Source organism: Gymnoscopelus braueri (genome assembly GCF_963280865.1).
Source record: "Gymnoscopelus braueri genome assembly, chromosome: 10".
Lineage (NCBI taxonomy): Eukaryota > Metazoa > Chordata > Actinopteri > Myctophiformes > Myctophidae > Gymnoscopelus > Gymnoscopelus braueri.
In genome coordinates, this window is record NC_137611.1 from 21,965,682 (window position 1) to 21,985,755 (window position 20,074).

General features: G+C 47.4%; 5 protein-coding genes across 5 annotated transcripts; 2 read left to right on the top strand and 3 right to left on the bottom strand.

Moving 5' to 3' along the window:
- Positions 1 to 1,115: 1,115 nt before the first annotated feature.
- On the top strand, positions 1,116 to 3,878 carry LOC308094040 (hexokinase-2-like; the record flags this gene model as incomplete). Its single annotated transcript, XM_080440483.1, has 1 exon — positions 1,116 to 3,878. One exon carries the CDS (start codon positions 1,116 to 1,118, stop codon positions 3,876 to 3,878), a length of 2,763 nt encoding a protein of 920 aa, XP_080296609.1.
- Positions 3,879 to 9,533: 5,655 nt separating this feature from the next.
- Positions 9,534 to 10,829, bottom strand: LOC308093446 (large ribosomal subunit protein mL37-like; the record flags this gene model as incomplete). Its single annotated transcript, XM_080439784.1, has 1 exon — positions 9,534 to 10,829. One exon carries the CDS (start codon positions 10,827 to 10,829, stop codon positions 9,534 to 9,536), a length of 1,296 nt encoding a protein of 431 aa, XP_080295910.1.
- Positions 10,830 to 11,742: 913 nt separating this feature from the next.
- LOC308093930 (mannose-6-phosphate isomerase-like) lies at positions 11,743 to 13,011 on the bottom strand (the record flags this gene model as incomplete). The annotated part of the gene is made up of 1 exon (XM_080440336.1): positions 11,743 to 13,011. One exon carries the CDS (start codon positions 13,009 to 13,011, stop codon positions 11,743 to 11,745), a length of 1,269 nt encoding a protein of 422 aa, XP_080296462.1.
- A 2,799-nt stretch (positions 13,012 to 15,810) lies between these two features.
- Positions 15,811 to 17,349, bottom strand: LOC308094087 (thioredoxin reductase 1, cytoplasmic-like; the record flags this gene model as incomplete). Its single annotated transcript, XM_080440544.1, has 1 exon — positions 15,811 to 17,349. One exon carries the CDS (start codon positions 17,347 to 17,349, stop codon positions 15,811 to 15,813), a length of 1,539 nt encoding a protein of 512 aa, XP_080296670.1.
- Positions 17,350 to 18,198: 849 nt separating this feature from the next.
- On the top strand, positions 18,199 to 18,511 carry LOC308093172 (ubiquitin-related modifier 1-like; the record flags this gene model as incomplete). Its single annotated transcript, XM_080439409.1, has 1 exon — positions 18,199 to 18,511. The coding sequence occupies one exon, from the start codon at positions 18,199 to 18,201 to the stop codon at positions 18,502 to 18,504; it is 306 nt and encodes a 101-aa protein (XP_080295535.1). The 3' UTR covers positions 18,505 to 18,511.
- Positions 18,512 to 20,074: the final 1,563 nt, after the last annotated feature.

The window sequence follows — 20,074 nt, forward strand, 5'->3', positions numbered from 1 at the left end:
GAGAAAAAAATAACTTTGCATCGGTTATAATAGACGAATTTCCCTATGACACGCGCTCCCATTATGACAACGGAGGAGGTTGAAAATATGACGACAGGGGAATATCTGGAAATAAACAATGCCACTGTTTACGTCGGTAGGTGAGTAACGACACATCAAAGATAACACTTAAAATGTCCGGAATTCTCCTTTAAATTGACATTTCACTGTCATCTGGGGACCACTGTAGTAGGCTAATCTGCTCTGTTAATGAGAATGGTCTTACAGGCTACCTTCAGCACTCATGAAGTTCAGAGTGAGTATGCACCCATATCAAAAACAGAAAACTTTGCATCTCCATATATGAGCATATCAGTATGCCCATATATGGGCATATATGATGACATCAGGGATCTCCATATATGGGCATAAAAGGGACATGGACTGACAGATACAGAGATCTCCATATAATGGGCATAAAAGGGACAAGGACTGACAGATACAGAGATCTCCATATATGGGCATATCAGTCAGATTGGCGGTGCAACGTAGGAGATGTTCCGAACCTGTTCTTATAGTAAATAGTTGGTGTGAACTCTGCCATCGACTTGACTTAGAACTGGTGGTCGACCCGTAACTCCATATATGGACATGGTTGACTTGGAGCTCCATATATGGAGCCAGCTGAGTCATTTGAGGCTGACATCATACTGACAGTTAGATTAGATGACATACACCATATTTGGGCGTAGCTGTAGTGAGAACTCTATATGTGGTTTATGGCTGAGTCATCATGACATCATCAGGATGACACAGACATCTCGCTAGGCACCGTATAAAAAGGACAGGCACAGTCACAGTTTTCATTTTGGATTGCTCTGTCACTGTTCATATAGAAGACATACGGAACTGTAACATCTCTTCAGCTTTATCAGTTGACTGCTTCGTGCTTACGCTAGCACCAACGAGAGACTGTCTCTAGATTCACCAGCAACGACATCTTGGTTACGTTCTAAACGAACATCACTGCAGCGGGTCTTGTCTCAACTAGTAAAGCAGGGTTATATCCCAAAGCTGTTTTTCAGTTATATATCTCAGTCACTCAAGGAGAGGGACGTAACTCATCACAGAAGAAAATGATAGCCTCGCATCTGTTGGCGTACGCCTTCACGCAACTTAATCAAGACCAAGTACAAAAAGTGGACAAATATCTGTACCACTTGCGGCTGTCTGATGAGACCCTGATGGACATGTCGTCGAGGTTCCGACGAGAGATGGAGAAGGGCCTGTGCAGTGACACAAACTCTATCGCAGCTGTCAAGATGATGCCCACGTATGTGCGTTCAATTCCTGATGGAACGGAGAACGGTGATTTCTTGGCCCTGGACCTCGGTGGGTCTAACTTCCGTGTGCTGCTGGTCAACGTGTGGTCAAATGGCAAGCAGGTGGTGAAAATGAAAGATCAGATCTACGATATTCCAGAACACCTTATGAGAGGATGCGGCTCAGAGTTGTTCGACCACATAGCTGATTGCCTGTATGAGTTCCTGGATAAGATGGGCATGAGAGAGAAAATTCTTCCACTGGGTTTCACGTTCTCTTTCCCTTGCCAGCAGAACAAGTTGGATGAGAGTATTCTGGTATCATGGACCAAAGGCTTCAAGGCGAGTGGTGTAGAAGGGAAGGATGTGGTCAGTCTCCTGAGGAAAGCCATCAAGAAACGAGGGGACTTCTTCGTTGACATAGTGGCTGTGATTAACGACACAGTGGGCACAATGATGACTTGTGGCTATGAGGACCATCAGTGTGAGATTGGCCTGATTGTAGGAACAGGCACCAATGCCTGCTACATGGAGGAAATGCGCAACCTGGAGATGGTGGAGGGTGATGAGGGCCGGATGTGCGTCAACATGGAATGGGGAGCTTTTGGAGATGATGGTACCTTAGAGGACCTGCGCACTGACTTTGACCGGGAGATAGATGCCGGCTCCCTAAACCCTGGCAAGCAGCTGTTTGAGAAGATGATCAGTGGTCTATACATGGGGGAGCTTGTGCGACTGATCCTGGTGAAGATGGCTAAGGAAAAGCTGCTATTCCAGGGACAGATAACACCAGACCTTCTCACCACTGGACAATTCCACACCAGCAATGTCTCAGCCATTGAAAACGACAAGGACAAGGAGGGTCTGGTGAGTGCTGAGACGGTGCTCCGCGGCCTGGGTCTGGAGCCATCAGCTGAGGATTGCCTAGCCACCCAGAGGGTGTGTCAGATTGTCTCGACAAGGGCCGCCCACCTCTGCGCTGCCACACTGGTAGCCGTGCTACAGCAGATCAGGGACAACAAGGCAGAAGAGACGCTCGGCAGCACCATCGGGGTGGACGGGTCTGTCTACAAAAAACATCCACAGTTTGCGAAAAGGCTCCACAAGATGGTGCGGCAGCTGATGCCAGACTGTGGTGTGCGCTTCCTACGTTCAGAGGATGGCAGTGGAAAGGGAGCAGCCATGGTGACAGCAGTGGCCTATCGCCTGGCCAAGCAGCATGCAGAGCGTCAGTGCATCCTGGACGAGTTGCGACTTAGCCATGAGCAGCTGCTGGATGTGAAGCGGAGGATGGGTGAAGAGATGTTGCAGGGTCTGGCCAAGGAAACCCACCAGGTAGCCAGTGTCAAGATGCTGCCCACCTATGTCCGGGCCACACCAGATGGAACAGAAAGCGGTGACTTCTTGGCTCTGGACCTTGGTGGCACCAACTTCCGTGTGCTCCTGGTGCGCGTGCGAAGTGGCAAGAGGCGTAATGTACAGATGCACAAAAAGATCTACGACATCCCCCAAGACATCATGCAGGGCACAGGGGAGGAGCTTTTCGACCACATTGTACATTGCATTGCTGACTTTCTGGCATATATGGGAATGAAAGGCGCGTCCTTACCTCTTGGCTTTGTATTCTCCTTCCCCTGTCAACAAAAGGAACTGGATCAGGGCATTTTGCTGAGATGGACAAAGGGTTTCAAAGCTAGTGGCTGTGAGGGGAAGGATGTAGTGACACTGTTAAAGGATGCCATCCACCGCACAGATGAGCTTAAATTAGATGTGGTGGCATTGGTGAATGACACGGTGGGGACAATGATGACTTGCGCCTTTGAGGATCCTCTGTGTGAAGTGGGACTCATTATAGGAACAGGCACCAACACCTGCTACATGGAAGAGATGGAGAATGTAGAGTTGGTGGAAGGTGAGGAGGGGAAAATGTGTGTCAACATGGAGTGGGGCGCATTTGGAGACCATGGGGAACTTGATGAATTCCGTACCAAGTTCGACCACGCCGTGGACGACACCTCGACCCACCCGGGGATACAGAGGTATGAGAAGATGATCAGCGGGTTGTACCTGGGGGAGATCGTCAGGAACGTGCTGCTGGAGTTCACTGCCAAAGGTCTGCTATTTAGAGGCAGGCTGTCTGAGCGCCTCAATACTCCAGGCATCTTTGAGACCAAGTTCCTGTCACAGATTGAAAGTGACCGACTGGCACTGCGGCAGGTACGCTCTATCCTGCAACACTTGGGCCTCACCAACTCCACCTGTGATGACAGCATTCTGGTGAAGGAGGTGTGCAGTGTGGTGTCACGGCGTGCAGCCCAGCTGTGCGGCGCAGGCCTCGCTGCTGTCGTGGACAAGATCCGACAGAACCGTCACCTGGAGCGTCTCCACATCACTGTGGGAGTGGACGGAACCCTCTACAAACTACATCCACATTTCTCCAGCATCATGCAGGAGACAGTTGGAAATTTGGCACCACAGTGCGAAGTCACCCTGCTGCACTCAGAGGATGGCAGTGGGAAGGGAGCAGCGCTCATCACAGCCGTGTCCTGCAGGATCAGAGATGCAAGGCAGCGCTGAGGCACCAATGACTCCCTGTGCTCTGAAAACACTCAATGCCTTCTTGAATAGATAACGCCATTCTGACAGGAAGAAGATTCCTTGTCATTTTGAAACGCAGGCAGCCGACTGGCTGTCAGCGGACAAACTGTCCCACGGGCATAGTGCTGATCATGTAGACGCTACATTGATTAAAACTAAAGTAATTAAAAACTTTTAAAACACAATTAAAAACATTTGCAAGGCATGGGCGAGTGGTCAGACAGCAGTGTGGCGGGAATAGTTGAGGGGAGTGTTCAAGCCAAGCCCAGGGTTTCTACCCAACTAGGTCTGTGTCAGTAGTCGGGTGCAGCCGTCAGGACATGAGGAAGCTGCGGATAAAATATATGGACTGGGGGCAAAAAACATAATGTCCTTGGTCGTGGTGATAAAGACGGGGCAGGAAAGACAAAGTTTATTTAAAATGTGATGTCAAAACATGGCATGAAATTCTGGGACGCTGTAATGTTGATGTGTCAATATTACCTGATATAGGACATGAAAGTCTACTCTGGGGGACAATTCACCAATATCTGAAATAAAGAAAACTGTTTTATTTGAGTTTTATTTACTGAACATTTTTCAGGGGTAAGTGGCTGTTTACTAAAAACTAAAGTGATGCAACATTGGCCACAAACTAATTCCTGGCAGACAGCGGAACTTATGGCAGTATCAAATATGTTAGATCAGACAGAAGAATACACAAGCAATGCTTTTCAGTCACTTTTAACTTAAAGGAGAATTCCGGACAAATTAAGTGTTATCTTTCATGTCTCGTTACTCACCTAGCGACGTAAAAAGTGGCGTTATTTTTTTCCATATATTCCCCTGTCGTCATTTTTTAAACCCCCTTTAAACGATTTAACACTGGATGCTTGTTTCTTTCCAGAACCTGGCAACTCGTGTTGCCAGATTCTGGAAACAAGCAACCAGTGTTAAATCGTTCGCCATTAACGGCAGGCTCGCAGGAATTTTCAGCGCATGTTTGACTATCATGAGACTCTACAATGAATCGTAGTAGAGAAAAAAATAACATTGCATCGGTTATAATAGACGAACTTCACTAACCCACGCGCTCCCATTATGACAACGGAGGGGGTTTAAAAGGTGAGTAACGAGACATGAAAGATAACACTTAATTTGTCCGGAATTCTCCTTTAACAGAACAGAACTATGACATGACCAGAAAAAAATCTTATTTGATACTGTCATATGGTCCCTATCAGGGTGGGCCATATCACAGATTGATTGGCATTTGCAGTAGCCAATGGGACAAAGTTATCAGTGACAGTATGAGCTCCGCTCTGAGTTAGCCTCTTGCATCAAACAGATAAGGAAAATGAGGAAGTACCCTCAACATAATTGTGTCTTTTATTTGTAAATCTGTGTATCCTATATTAAAATTGTCTTGAGACCACCACCACCTCACAATGCCTCATCCATAACCATATAAGGAGTTCCCAATGAAGCAACGCCCAAATATGAAGTGTGTTATCTAACTTCAATGTGTCGTCATGGCATCAGGCACAAACTAATCAATTAGCTCCTATATGGGCACAAAAGGGGGTATCCCCATATATGGGCATAAAATGGACACGGACAGACAGATGAGGTTCCACCTGTTCAGTCTGAACTGGGGAAATCTTCTTTCTGCTTTGATGCTCCTATTTCATAGAACACTCACGCTAAAAATTAATGCCCCAATATCCTATGGACAATTTAATCACCTGCTCTTAAATCTCCCTACCTCAACATGTAATTGTTTTTTGCCAGACCCAGGGGGTCGGCCTACAGGAGGCTTTGTCGGTCGGTCTGTCCCTCTTTTCCTACCCAGCCATTCAGATTTCAGCCACTAGGGGTCTGGCAGAACCAGGTCTCCTGGTCTTGTTAACTTACAAATGTTCTGTTATGTTATGTTATAATTATGTTATATTTTGTTGTTTCTGTGTTTTATACCTGTATGTGCCTGTATTGTTGATTTTTTAAATAATTTTTTTTTAAATAAAGGTTTCAATCAAGATACAGAGATATCCATATATGGTCATATCAGTCGGATTGTCGGCGCGACGTGTGTATATTTCACAGGGAGATTGGAGAACCAGGGAGATTGAAGACAGAGCGCCCGTTTTTAGGCACAGGGCTTCGGGGCGAGGCGGGGCTTTGATGCGACGCGGACCTGTCTTTTGTTGTTCCCCCCCACGTAGCAACCAGGAAGCTACGCTAGGGGAACGCTGAACACGCGTTCACACGCACACATGATAATAGTTATTGTCCATGACGGAGGCGCGCCGACTCAGCAGAGCTTGAGGCCGAGGAGGCGTGCCTCCAGGCGCGAGTGCCCGCGCTGACCGGCCGATGCTAGTCGAATCAGCGCCGTCCGAGTTGTGAACCGATAGGGACAGAATAGTTCTTTTCATGGATCACTGTGTGTGTGTGTGTGTGTGTGTGTGTGTGTGTGTGTGTGTGTGTGTGTGTGTGTGTGTGTGTGTGTGTGTGTGTGTGTGTGTGTGTGTGTGTCAGGGAGAAACTAAAACAAAAGTCAGAACACAATAAAAGTATCTTAACAGTCCTGCTTTCAATAAACCAAATTGAAAGCGTGCGCGCGTGTGCGTGCGCGCATGTGTGTGTGTGTGGTCGCGGCCAAATATGTGTGTGCACTTTAGTTGGGAAGCCTGGCTCGTGGCTCCCTCTAGTGTTGTTTCTACAGAATTACTTGGGGGGCGGTGAAAACGAGTGCTCCTTCTCCAATTTCCCTGGTTCTCCAATTTCCCTGTAACATTATACTGATAACATCAGCGATCTCCATAAAGGGGACAAGGACTGACAGATACAGAGATCTCCATATATGGGTGAGACAGGTAGACTTGGGCACAAAGGGGGCATGCTCACATATGGGCATATACTGATGACCAGGGATCTCCATATATTGGCATAAAAGGGACAAGGCAAAATGCCTTCCAACAGTGCCATTCTCTGCCTCACTAATATGTATGGCCGAGTGCCGACTGTTCTCAGGGGATGGAAACAAGCGGGGCGAGTATTCCGCCTCGCTGTGTCCGAGTGTTCCTCCTCGCAGGGACCGAGCTACAGTATGTGCCTGGTCAGAGGGGCTTGCTTTCATCCTCAGAGACCCACAGTGCAAAATTACAATAGCAATAAACAAGCGTAAACAAACTGCTTCACATGAATGATGTTGGTGTACAGTAACTAAGAGATTCGATAGGGGATATACAGTACAGTATGTGTTATATACACAGACAAACAAGTAAGAATATCATACCATCGAGAAGGGAGGGGCTGATGCTCTGCTTGATATTAGAGTAAATAAATATATAATAAAAAATACAAATATATATAATTTCATTGGCCTACACCCAAATCCCCAAGTTTACGTCATCAAAATATTAGCTAATCTAGCCTGATTTTGTTGATTTCAATGCCAGCTAACAAAAAAAACGTTTTTGTCATTGAGGGCAGATACTGCATGTATCTACAGTGAATTAAGAGATTAAAAAACGTAAACATTGATTCTTTAATGTCATAGGCCTTTAATGTTAACAGTTAGAAAGCCAAGTTCTAGCCCAAAAAAAAAAATTTGTGTTTAAAACTTTCGGTGAAGTTAGCCTCTCTGACTTCCCCAGGAAGTAAATTCCACAGTTTTGATGCATAGTTTGAAAATGCTGCCTCTCCTATTTTCTTTTGTGGCCTGATGTGGAGGATCCGAGCGCTCTATGGAGTGTATGGCAATTGAAAGTCTGTAATGCAGGGCCTAGCCATGAATGCTTTGCAAACCATGAGCAGACATATATTTTATGGTAGACCGGGAGTAGGGGAGAGTGGACAGGACTGGTGTGTCGCTGAAATGGACAAAGGGGGGTTAATAGTCTAGCAACAGAGTTGTATGTAGTCTGGCCATTACAGCTGTCTAAGCGACTAGTGAATAGTGATGAAGGCATGGATTATTTTTTTTGCATTTGGTTGTGACAGGAAGGGTCGTTCGTACCTTTTCTGTTTTTGAGTTAGATTTTGTTATTTTATTGATTTGAGATGTAAAATGGAGATCTGAGTTGAGTATGAGTTACACGTGCTTCAGACTGGGTCCGTTTGAATCAAACCGTTCCCGAGTACGCTTGGCTGGCCAGCATTCACACTGGCCAAGACTCGAGACCATTTCATTTAACAGTAATGGTAAATATGTGCCTCATGGGGGCGCTGTGGACTATGGGGCTTTGGGAGAGAGAATGTCATTCACAGAAGAAAAGTCACTCTAGAGTGAATAATATAGTTTGACTGTGTTCCTGACGTTGTCTTGAGTTATAATAACAACAGATCAACAATACACAACCAAAGCAGTGTGTGCACTGGTCTTTGAAACCTCGAAATGTAACGTCGTCTGTTAATATGATATTGGCGTCACGGACGCATCCTTGGTATTTTAGCAGTGATGTCACGGACTAATCCTTGGTGTATTTATCCTTATAAATACGTTCGCCACACATGTGTTTTTTGTTTATTATTTTTCACGGCTCGCGCTACTCAAACACTAGCGGGATTATTATTTCTTGTCAACATTCAAGTATAACTATGAGAAGGTATAACCCAGCTAAAATAATGCGTCTATATAATATGTATAAAAATATATAAATGATATATGATTAGCAGTCCACTTCCTTCTCTTGGTACGGATGGATTCACACTGCAACGTTCCGTTCCCGACTCCGCAGCAATCGGACCCGAGACTACCTCCCAAGGTGGTTTCGGGTACGGTACGATGATGCGTTACGGGGAACGGTTCTCTACGTTCACACTACCACAACATCTGCCATGTGGTCCGGGGTGCGCACCCGGGACCATAGTGTGAAGCCGCTCTTAGTGGGTTTGCATTCATCTAATCTGTTATTTTGATGCAGGAGGTGATGGAGCTTGTTGCATTTGTGTTGTGTGGTTCTACGGTTATGTATAATTGTATCATCTACGTATGAGTGAAAGTTAACACATTGTGTTAATGATGTCTCCTGGAGAGAACATGTAGAGAGAGTAATGTAGGGGAGAAACATCACTATCCCCTCTGGTGATTTTACTACACCAGAAGGGGATAGTACGTTTGCCGGATACGTTCTCCCTAGTCAAACACAGATCAGTCTGTGTAGGTGCGTATACAGCCAATTTAGGATGTTCCCACATAGACCAACAACTATGTGTTCAAGTCGATGTAGTAAAATCCCATAAGTCAGCCATGTCCGAATATGGAGTCTACGATGTCAGACATAGATGCATCAGTCAGCTGCATATATGGAGATCTAGGTCTAGGAGATAACTGTATTATGGAGTCTATGACATGGATGTAATAACCATGACAATTTTGACTCAAGAATAGTGACCTGTTAGACAAACTAGATGATGTGAAAGCCTTCGTAACACAGATAATCCATGTTGCCCAGGGACAGAGGTGCCTCCCCCACCACAGTTTACAGATCACTGTACGTTTAGCAAGCAATGAAGATAGTTATGGACACATTCTAAGCTCAAAGGAAAAGACCTGGGAGGTTGAAAGCAGTCACTGTCATACGGCTGTGTAAGTCTACACACCCATGCATGCAGCACGCACATACACAATCAGTCAGGTATGATGCAGTCTCAAACAGCTCCATGGAGGTAGAGAGCTAAGAATTTGCTGAATGTTTCAGGCTGGTATCCTGATAGGCCAGCTGGTACCTGCACCTCTTTCTTCCTGATGAGCGGGCGCACCTTTGCATAGTCATAGAGCAGATTGTTCTCATCCAGCCACACCTGGTTCTTAATGCCCTGGTTGTCACGGAGATCAGTAGTGTTCAGTTGGAAGACGACAAATTCGAATTGTCTACCGTTGGTCCCGACAGCTTGCACAGTTATAGGATGGTCCAATATGCTCAGAGGCTGAGGCCCATACAATTTGTGTGCACGTGCCAAAGCGTTTCCATAGGCAAACATGATCATCTTGGCTCTGAGCTGTGGTGGATGCAACCTAGGTATAACCTCCCCCATCTCCAGAAAGTAAAGTGTATGGGCATGGGGGTAAGGGTAATCATCTTTGAAACCTGTGTAATTCTCTCTCTTATACGCATATATTTTCTGTAAATCAATAGCTGGAGAGATGGGGAATAACATTTCCAGAACATGTTCGGTTGTGCTCTGCACTTCCTGTTTCCCAGCGAGTGCTGGGATGGGGGCCATGCTGTTCAGCAGCACACCATTCCTACCCCTCACCTGGAACAAATCTTCACCTCTTTCCCATGTAGCACTCAGTGTGTAATTCTCTGCTGGCATCCTCTTGCCCAGGGCTGGGTGTCTGGATTGTAGTATACCACACAGATGGAGCAGGTTATTGAGCAGGGTGTAACAATATTTGTGTTTCCTCGGCCTTGCCTCTGTCGTGTCCCAGAAACGAGCACGTCTGATGACATCCTGCACACGTTCATCCTGATCTGGGATCTGATTGGCTGGAGTTTGGGCCAACGACAGGAGTTGAGGGGGCAGGCCAGCGGTGAGCTTGGCCTTGGTCAACCACAAAGCCTGACGCACGCCTTCCAGTATGCTAGACCTCTGGTTGAAGACGTAGCATGTTTTTTCTTCAAAAAGTGGCATATCATGAAGCGGGGGTGAATTGTAACGCAGTGGGTCCTTATAGTCTCTCTCCCATTTAGGGTAAACAGGCTTAGCGAGTCCCGGTACATAATGCATCTTTTCCCCGTATGTTATCTTCTCTAGTCCTGGAATCTCGACTCTCTCCCTTGGTTTTGGTCGAGGAGGAACCTTGGCAGACAGTTGGCCTGTGACATTGAAGAGTCGCCGACTTATCCCACCAAGGGAGAGGAGTCTTAAATCGTTCAGTGCTGTTGTTTGTGACAAAAGCGGAGCCGCTGATTTTAAACAGTGTGCTGTTTCTGTAATCATCTCGGCCCTTGGTCTCTTTGAATTGTATTACATGTAGAACATGCAGAGCGTTACTGAAACCTAAATCATCATTGCCTTAATAACATGTACTGCAGCCATATTTTCCACATCAAGCTTTTGAAAACACTTTGCCAAGCCGCTCCTTTCTCCCATAATTTTGTAACCTGCAAAAACGCAGGACGCAGTTCACACAGTAGGGACTGTGGGCTGTGGCTTTACTTGAGTATTTGTGCAGTTGTGCAAAGACGTGGTTTAAAATACATAAAAAGGCACTATACTGTAATAACAAAAAATAATCTCTCTCTGCGGCCACGTCATAACACTGATGTCACCACGTCCTCACTTAACTATATATGGAGTTCATGTGGTACCTATGTCCATATATGGTGTATACCGTCTATGATGCCAGCTCAGAACGTGTTAGCCCCATCCAAATCCATATATGGGAATTTCAGCCTGCTCCTTATATGTATCTCAGCCTGCTCCATATATTATGGGTATCCTGAATATGGTCTTCAACATTGTCGCCCCCAGATTTCCATTTGGAAATGATGTGTTTGTGCCAGCCATCGAGCGGCTGGCACAAATATGGAGGTATATATATGGGCATAAAAGGGACAAGGTAGACAGACAGAAACAAGATCTGGGATATTCTGTTGTCTTTGATCTTGAGCAGCACCTTTAGGGTGAGCATCCATCCACAGCTCTGCATAAGGTTTGTTATATTCGATTACACCAGTAGCAGCAATGCAAACCTGTCAATGATGGAGATGATTGTTAATATACGTATATTAAATAAATACATGCATTTTAGTAGACACATGGCCTTCTTCGTCACCCTCATCAGCAGACTGTGAGTGCTTGAGTAAAATATGAGAGAAATTCACTTGATTCAACATCTTGACTTGTTTCTCTACAAGAGGCAGCAGGCTCGGAACATGGTCATCCCTGACTGGGAAGTAACGTGCAGGGAGACGCTCTCATTGGCCGACACAAACAGGACAGTGCCACGGCATAGAGTGACGTCAGAGTGGCCTGCGACCAAGGTTGCTGTGGCGTTGCCCTCGATGACCAGGAGGATACCGGCGCAGTCCAGTGGGGCCACAGTGTACTGCTTGACCAATGCTGGTACCTGTATCTTCATGACAGTGAAGTCTGGTATGGGGGGGTCATAGAGGGTCACACAGGGGTCGGAGGGATCCTGGGCAGAGGGGAAGATCTTGGAACTGACTGGAGCAGGACTGTAGTTCAACATCTCACACAGCGTGTTGACATCCCTATATTTGGGCGTCAGGCCAGCTCGGACTGTGTTGTCTGAACATGCCATGCACTCTATACAATCACCACACAGGTAGGCATGGGGTTCATTGGCTCCGAGGAACATGGCCTGGCCGGGTTCTAGCACTATGTGATTCAGGAAGTAGATGGAGAAACATCCAATGTCACCGGGAAACTGGGAGTGGAGGCGGAGCAAAAGCTCTCCGTTGCTACTGGATGTATCGCGTCCCGCCGCGGAGTCTTCGGTGACTCTCTTCACCAGCATGTTCAGTTGGTCGACAAACACTTTCGTCTCACAGTTCATCATCCTCGTGAAGCACTTCTTCAGGGCTCCGCCCGTACGGACTGCATCGCCCACGCTGCACTGCAGCTCCTCCGCCGTCTTACTCCCAACCAGCGCACAAAACTCTGGGACAGATGTCAGGAAACCCATGATCTCCTCTACAGGCCTGAAGCCACAGAGCCCCTGGAAGTGGGTGAGAGCAATGACCATTTCTGGTTTGTGGTTGGTGTCTGGGTAATGTTCCGGAAATTGAGCATGGAGCCGAGCAGCCATCTCCCTATTGGGATGTGCCTGTATGGACAGGGCTGTGTTGATGGACAGAACCTTGAAAAGGAAAGGAAGCTTGCCCTGAAAGATGTCTTTGACCTTTGACCCCAGACAGGCAGGGTTCTGGGTAATCCACTCTCCAAGGGTCCTCTGGGATATTCTGCTGTCTTTGATCTGGGCATCACCGTTAGGGTGAGCACCCATCCAGAGCTCTGCATAGGGTTTGCCATCTTCTATGACAGCCAGAGGGTCCCCACCAACAACCAGTTTGGCTACTTGACTGTCGAGCCCAACCTTCCCCCATGCATAGTTCTGAACAGCACAGGTCAGTGGAAATACTCTCACTTCCTCCATGGCTGCACCTTCTACTGTCAGAGCTCTCTGCTCGATGTTTGTTCCGATAGCTATAAGGGTGATGTAACAACTGTTTTCTTAAACTCACATAGCTCAACGATGAACCTGCGAGAGAAAAATAAGGAAATTAAAAGTAGTCAAAACTTCCTCAAATTGTATTAAGAGAACAGGGAATGTTTATAGGCTTTTTACATTTATTTTTATGTTCAGTCCTTAAATGTAAAAATAGGCCTGCACAAGTAATCAAACATCATGAATGTACTGTATGTAATTATTTAATAAACTATACAATTAATACTTTAAAGTGCGTTTAGCGATTGGCTGCAATCTTACATACTGAAGAGTGCTGCTCAGTGATTGGCTGCAATCTCAATAGTCCCTTAACAGTGTGGCTAAATAAGACAAGCTCCAAATGGGAGCCACAATGATCCTGTGAAATATAAATAGAATAGAATATAGGTCTAATTGGTTGAAAATACAGTTAGAAGGACTTTGACCCTTTATTGGACTTAAGTATACGTATTAAGACTGCAGCCAATTGCTGAGCGGCACAGCCTGTGACCTGTCTATGACTTATGACTCCATATTTGGGCAAGGGTTCACCCCGATCCAACAACCATTGTCTTCTATTATTAAACTAGAAAAGTTACTTCACAATACAAGTAACTTTCACAATACAAATTATTATTGTCTCCGCCAGGCCGAGTATGTTTTACGTCTTGTGTGTGTGTCCGTCTCAGCCAAGCTAACATTGGTCAAGCTTCACGTGACATCACAATATGTAATATAAATAGGTAAGACAGGATTAATCAGGAACAGTACTCGCCTGGCGGAGACCTGTGCTCTGAGGAGCACATTTTCTAGTTTTTGCCAGACCCAAGGGGTCGGGGCTTACATGAGGCTTTGCATCTCTTTTCTCCATACATGGTATGTCACTTTGTCCCCCGGCCCCAGCCAAAAAAGTCTGTCCCTCTTTCGTCATAGAAGGGACATAGAAGGGACACACGTCATGCGAAGCCCGGCCATTCAGATTTCAACCACTAGGGGTCTGGCAGTACCAGGTCTCCTGGTTCTAGTTATAATTATATTGTTCCATATTTAACGAACTGCGACGAACAAAAGAAAAACAGCAGGACACAGAGGTTTTTCCGCATCTCCAGAAAGGACTGAAAATACCTCCGCCTACCCTAAGTCTTCTTTGGTTCATTTTTGTTTCGTCAGGGAGTCCAGAAGGCTCTTGATTATTTCGCTACCCGGCCCCCTCTTCCTTGTCTTGCGACCTTTGATCCCTATCTGGGAGGGAAGAAGAAGGGTGGCCAGTACCCACGGGGTGACCTTAGCGGAACCCGCCGCTTGAGGCGCCTTGGTCTCTGCCTGCTGGAGCACCCAGGAGCTCTCCTGGCACAGCGCCAATCTGTTGGCCTATACTCTCCCCTCCAGACAGTTTCTGTACGAGCTGGTTGATTGGGATGGTGGTCTGTGGCTGAAACTGTAGGCCTGCCTCACTGTTTTCTGGGTCTACAGGGCCTAAACTCCTCAGGGACAGCAGCCTGGATTTAAAAGGCACCATGGACTCCATTGACACTGGGGACTACAGTATCTTCATGTGATGAGGCAATGCTTTCCTTATTTGCATACTCCACCACCGCATATGTGCCATAGCTTTCAGAAAAAAAACACTGTTGATATCTCTGTGTCTTGATAAATATTTGAGGACCTTTTTCTCATTTGTTTTGTTTGGACAGCTGATAAAAGGTTTCTGCCCAACAGCAACAATATGCTTTTGTTATGCATTATTCCTCCCTATTGCATTTACTTATATAGCGTTTTGATGTTTTGTTTTCCTTTTACATTGGAACATGTATTTTTATTTGTATATTTTAGGCTCTGGCAGTAGTGATGGCCACTGTTTATCCCAGTGGTTCAAACATTTTAGCTTGAGACCCAAAAGAGAAATTTGATGTCTTCCCAGGACCCAAACTAGTGAATTAAAGATGATCTACAAGCTCACACACAACAAATTGTGGTGTGACACGGGAGAGCTTGTATATCTGCTAATTTCACTACTTCTTAAAGTTTTTTTTTTTTTCTCAGATTTTTTGTATATTCGTGAAATTCTTTTGAAACAGATATGTCTGAAATGGTTTTTAATTTGTGGATTTTTTTCTGTTTGTTTGTTTGTTTATTCGTTCAGTCATTCATTCATTTGTTCATTCATTCATTGTATCTGCTTTGTTTCTGTATTAAAGTGTCCAATAAAAAAACAGTTGTTTTCTAAAAAAAAGGACAACCTCCCGTGCTTCTACAAGGGTACATCAGTCCTCGCCCTCCCCTCAGTATTTGGGGTTTAGGGACGGGGACGTCATGAAGCAGTGTGTACAAACACTCTGCTCCCAGTAGAACACACACACACAGGAGCTGTCCAGACCGTCTGGCAGAGTAACCCCGCCGTTTAGCAGGCCGTCCTCACTCACTAAATATAAACCACTTCCTGTCTCCAGTCTCCTCCTGGCTCAATGATTCTCAATCATGTTTAGTTGCAAGGACCCCCGGACAATGCTAATTTAGAGTTACAGACCTGTAAGGGTACATTCGGTTCCATTCGTACACTCTTAAGAATTACAGGCCTGTAAGAGTACATTTGGTCCCAAGTGTCTATTTCAACCCTTGTTGGTCCCCAGGCCTGATGTTGACAAACATTGGTGTAAATGAGCAACTAGCTGGGGAAAAAACTGAGGCCGTAAATGATGTGGAAATGTGAAGGTGAGAACAGCCCAGCCAAACGAGCAGGGTTTACCCTCAGCAGCCCGACTGGGTGATGTCTCCACCAGAGCTCTTGGTGGTCTCCAGGGTGGTGAATTCCTCGGCGCAGGTGGGGTGGATACCGATGGTGCCGTCCAGCTGAGCTTTGGTCAGGCCACACTTCATGGCCGCACCGAAGCCCTGCGTCACCTCGCCGGCATTCGGACCCAAGTAGTGGAACCCGATCACGCGATCGTCGTCCAGCTTGCAGATGACCTTGGAGTAGCACTTGTTCTTGTCCCTGTTGGGCACCGCAAACTCCAGGGGCGAGAACAGCTTGTGGAACACCTCGATGTTATCCTGGCCGTACAGTTCTGCGGCCCTCTCCTCGGAGAGGCCGCAGGAGCCGTACTCCAGTGGGGTGAATACCGTGGTGGGCACGTTGACGTAGTCGCACTTGAGCGCCGAGCCGGCGTACAGGCGCCGCGCCAGCAGCTTGCCGGCCTGGATGGCCACCGGCGTCAGCTCCCACTTGCCCTCCAGGATATCCCCGACGGCGTAGATGTGGGGCACGTTGGTCTGCTCCTCGTCGCTCACCGGGATCTTCCCATTCTCGGGATTGACCTCGACTCCCGCCGCCTCCAGGCCCATCTTGTCTGTGCAGGCGTCCCGGCCGACCGCTATCAACACAGTGTTGTATTCACCCTCGACGAGCGCATCGCTCTCTGCGGAGCGGGACGTTACTCTCAGCCTGCCGGGCGCACCCGCCTCCAACTCCTCCACCTTCACCAGAACGTGTCTGCGGAGGAACCTGACACCGTGCTCCTCCATGTGCCGGCCGGCCCGTTCGGCCACGTCTTGGTCAAAGCCTCTGAGGAGGACGGACCTCACCATGACGGTCACGTCCAGGCCGATGCCGGCCAGGAAGCCGGCGCACTCCAGGGCCACGTAGGAGGCCCCGATCACCAGCGTCTTCCCGGGACAGTAGGGCAGCCAGAACAGGTCGTCGCTGGTGATGCAGTGTTCCTTGTCTCCCGGGATGCCCAGGTAGCGAGGCCTCTGGCCCGTGGCCAGGACAAACGTGGCTGCCGTGTGGAAGGTTTCCTTGCTCACCTTACCTTGCTTGCTTATTTTCACTGCCTTGATCTTGTGCGGCTCGGTGAACTCTGCGTAGGCGTTGACGTAATCGACTTTTTTGTCCGTCAGCGCCACCCTGTAGTTGAAGTTGAGCTGTTTGATGTGGTCGTTGACGGCCTCCCTCATGCTCGCCCAGTTGTGCGTCGCCGTCTCGCCGATCTCCCAGCCAAACGTGCGGGCGTCCCGCACGGCCGTGCCGAGCACGGCCGCCTGGTGCATGAGCTTCTTGGGGATGCAGCCCACGTTCACGCACGTCCCGCCCAGACCCCAGGTGGTCCCTTTCGGCGTCGGGACCACGTAGTCCAAAACCATCACCTTCTTCCCCAGCGCGGCGGCTTCTTTCGAGCAGGCCATGCCGCCGGAGCCTCCGCCGATGACGATGAGGTCGTAATCGTAGGCACTCCTGTCTCCTCCACTCAGCAGCAGCTGCTGCAGCACGCCGTCCTTGTGCGCCTGCATGAGCACAGACCTCTCAGCTTGTTCTTGTCTCTCTGTCTGGACAGCATCGAACGACTTGTCTTCATCCTTTTGTTCTGTTTGATCTTTCTTCAAAGGTTCCTCTCGTGCCGCAACAACGTTTGTTCCCAGTTGTCTTTGAATCCCTGCATCAAGCTTTTGAAAAAACTTTGCCAAGCCACTCTTTCCTCCCATATGTAACCTAGTGCACACCCTTATGGACGCCATTGTTGCTCTCTCTCAAAGTGACATCCTTCAACGTGACAGTCTTACTCTTAATGGGTACTTTTCTGAATCCACTTGACAAATCAAATATGCATTTTTAAACCAAACAAATTCCTTGAGGGATGGTTGGTTATCTGTCCGTTCTGTCACATTTCCACTCCTCAAACGTGGTGATGTCCTCTGGGTCATCTGGAATGGCTCAAGAGAGACAGCAGACCATTGGTTTAACAGCAAACCAGTAACCATTTAACACACACCCATGGGTAACTCCATATATGGGCACAGCTATTTGCGCTGACATCAGCCATTGCTTAACAATGCTGATTTGCGCTGATGTCGGGCTTGGACATGTCCATATTTGGTCATTGATGTTGGGCATGTCCAATCCATATATGGGCATATTTGCCGATTTGCACTGACGTCTAGCATATCCAGTCCATACATGGGCATACTTGGGCCTATTGAGATCGCAGTGAATCGCTGAGCTGCACTGCTCAGTAATCTATAAGATAGCAGACAATTGCTGAGTGGGGCACTGTAATGGAACCGTGAAAGAGGGACTCTTTAGATTTTCAGTTACTTGTGACTGATCCCTGTTCCATTTGAACCATTTTCTGGATGCGAAATATGGCGGTGCCCGTAGCACTTCACTTGGAGTTTGGAGGAGGGGCTGAGCTACTCTTTGATGGTGTGAAAGAACATGATGTGACTCTTCCAAGCCAATCAGAGCCTTGGGACATGAAGCAGCTGCTAGTTTGGATTCGACAGAACCTGCTGAAAGAACGTTCAGAGCTCTTTGTCCAAGGAGACACTGTGAGGCCTGGCATTCTGGTGCTCGTCAATGAAGCAGACTGGGAGCTTGTGGGGGAGTTGGAGTACCAGCTTCAGGACCAAGATAAAATTGTGTTCATTTCTACTCTACATGGAGGTTAGATGAACTGGGGACCATACGCATGTACTCGCACACAGACACCCATAAAAGCTATATAACACACTCACGTTTCAGCTGTATGACATACACAAATTCACACAGCTTACAACTACACGACACATACAGTATACTCGTAACCACCTCTGTCTATCAACAAGAATTCAAATGGAACTATACTGTCTGTCAGTGGTGTCACATGAACTAACAAACGTAGAACATTTCTTCATGTTCTTGGTGATGTAATTGCAGAGCTCGATGAGCGAGAAAGGGAGATTGGTAGCCTGGTTCCAGACGAATCTGCCTTTGCAAAAAAAAATTGCCCTCGGCAGATTAGGTCTGGCCCCTCTCAATAGAGATTTTATTTCTCTCCCTTCAAAGTTGTGAGGGACCAATCAGAGCCCAGTATGCATTTTTTTAAATTTGCCCCTAGTCGGAAATGCAGGTTCCACACAGAGATCCCAGACTAATATCTACACAGTGATATTAGTCTGGCCATGCCAGGCTAGGAGATTGGGATAGGGGGAAGGGAGGGGGGAGTGAAAGGGTGTGACATCAGACCAGACCGAGCTCGATCAGCGAGAGAGACAGAGAGAGGGAGGGAGGGAGGGCGAAGAGGGAGAGAGTCGGTTTTCTTTCAACTTTCAATGTCTATTGTAAAGCTGGTGGTACAGAGCTGTGGAGGAGAGGGCATACATGCACCTCATTTTAAATCATGACTCCGTCAGTAGTAAATTGTCAAATAGATGGCCATACACCATAAGAAAGGCAGAAATAGCTTGCATTGTATTTTACTTTTAGTTTTAAAAGCCATACTCTAGCTCCTCCATACATTTCCGATCTGCTAACCCCACTTCCTTCTTCTTCTTTCGGGGCAGATGGAGATTATATGGTCGGCGGTCTGCTCAGGGTCACCGCACTCGCATGCCGCACTGTCCGCCAAGCCCCACGTCTTCATTGATGTTTTAAAGCGACCGACCCCAGTTCGTAGACGGTTCAGTGTGGTCCATTGCCGGCGTGGTAGGTCGTCTCCTCCAATGGCGCCATCTCCTGGGTCCCAGATGTAAAGGTGGATTCGGGAGGGCCCGGCTGACTCCCACTCCACCTTCCAAGCTGCTGCCAACCATGCATCTCTGGAGATGTCCTCAGAAGTGGAGTTGAGCATCTCTTGTGCTGCCTTGTTGTAGGGGAGGCGGGACTTGAGTCTGCTTGGAGGTGCTGGTGTTATTGTGGTGTTGTGTGCAGGATGTGCCAATCATACTTTTGCGCCTTCCTGGCCAGGGCGAGGGTGGCAGCCTCCCGTCGGAGGCCGGCCGGTGCTATTCCCGCGAGGACTGGCAAGAGGGACACAGGGGTAGGCTTTAAGCATCCAGTTACTATTGTTACTACCGGAAGTGGATTTCGAATCTCCATCTGCCCCGAAAGAAGAAGGAAGTGGGGTTAGCAGATCGGATTTGTTGACATTAAGCCTACTTAATGTCAACAAATACTTTACTCTAGGCCTACTGAAATGGCACTCTCTAGAGATATTTAAACATGTTCAATCTCCTCTCCCCACATAGGGCCTACATTTAG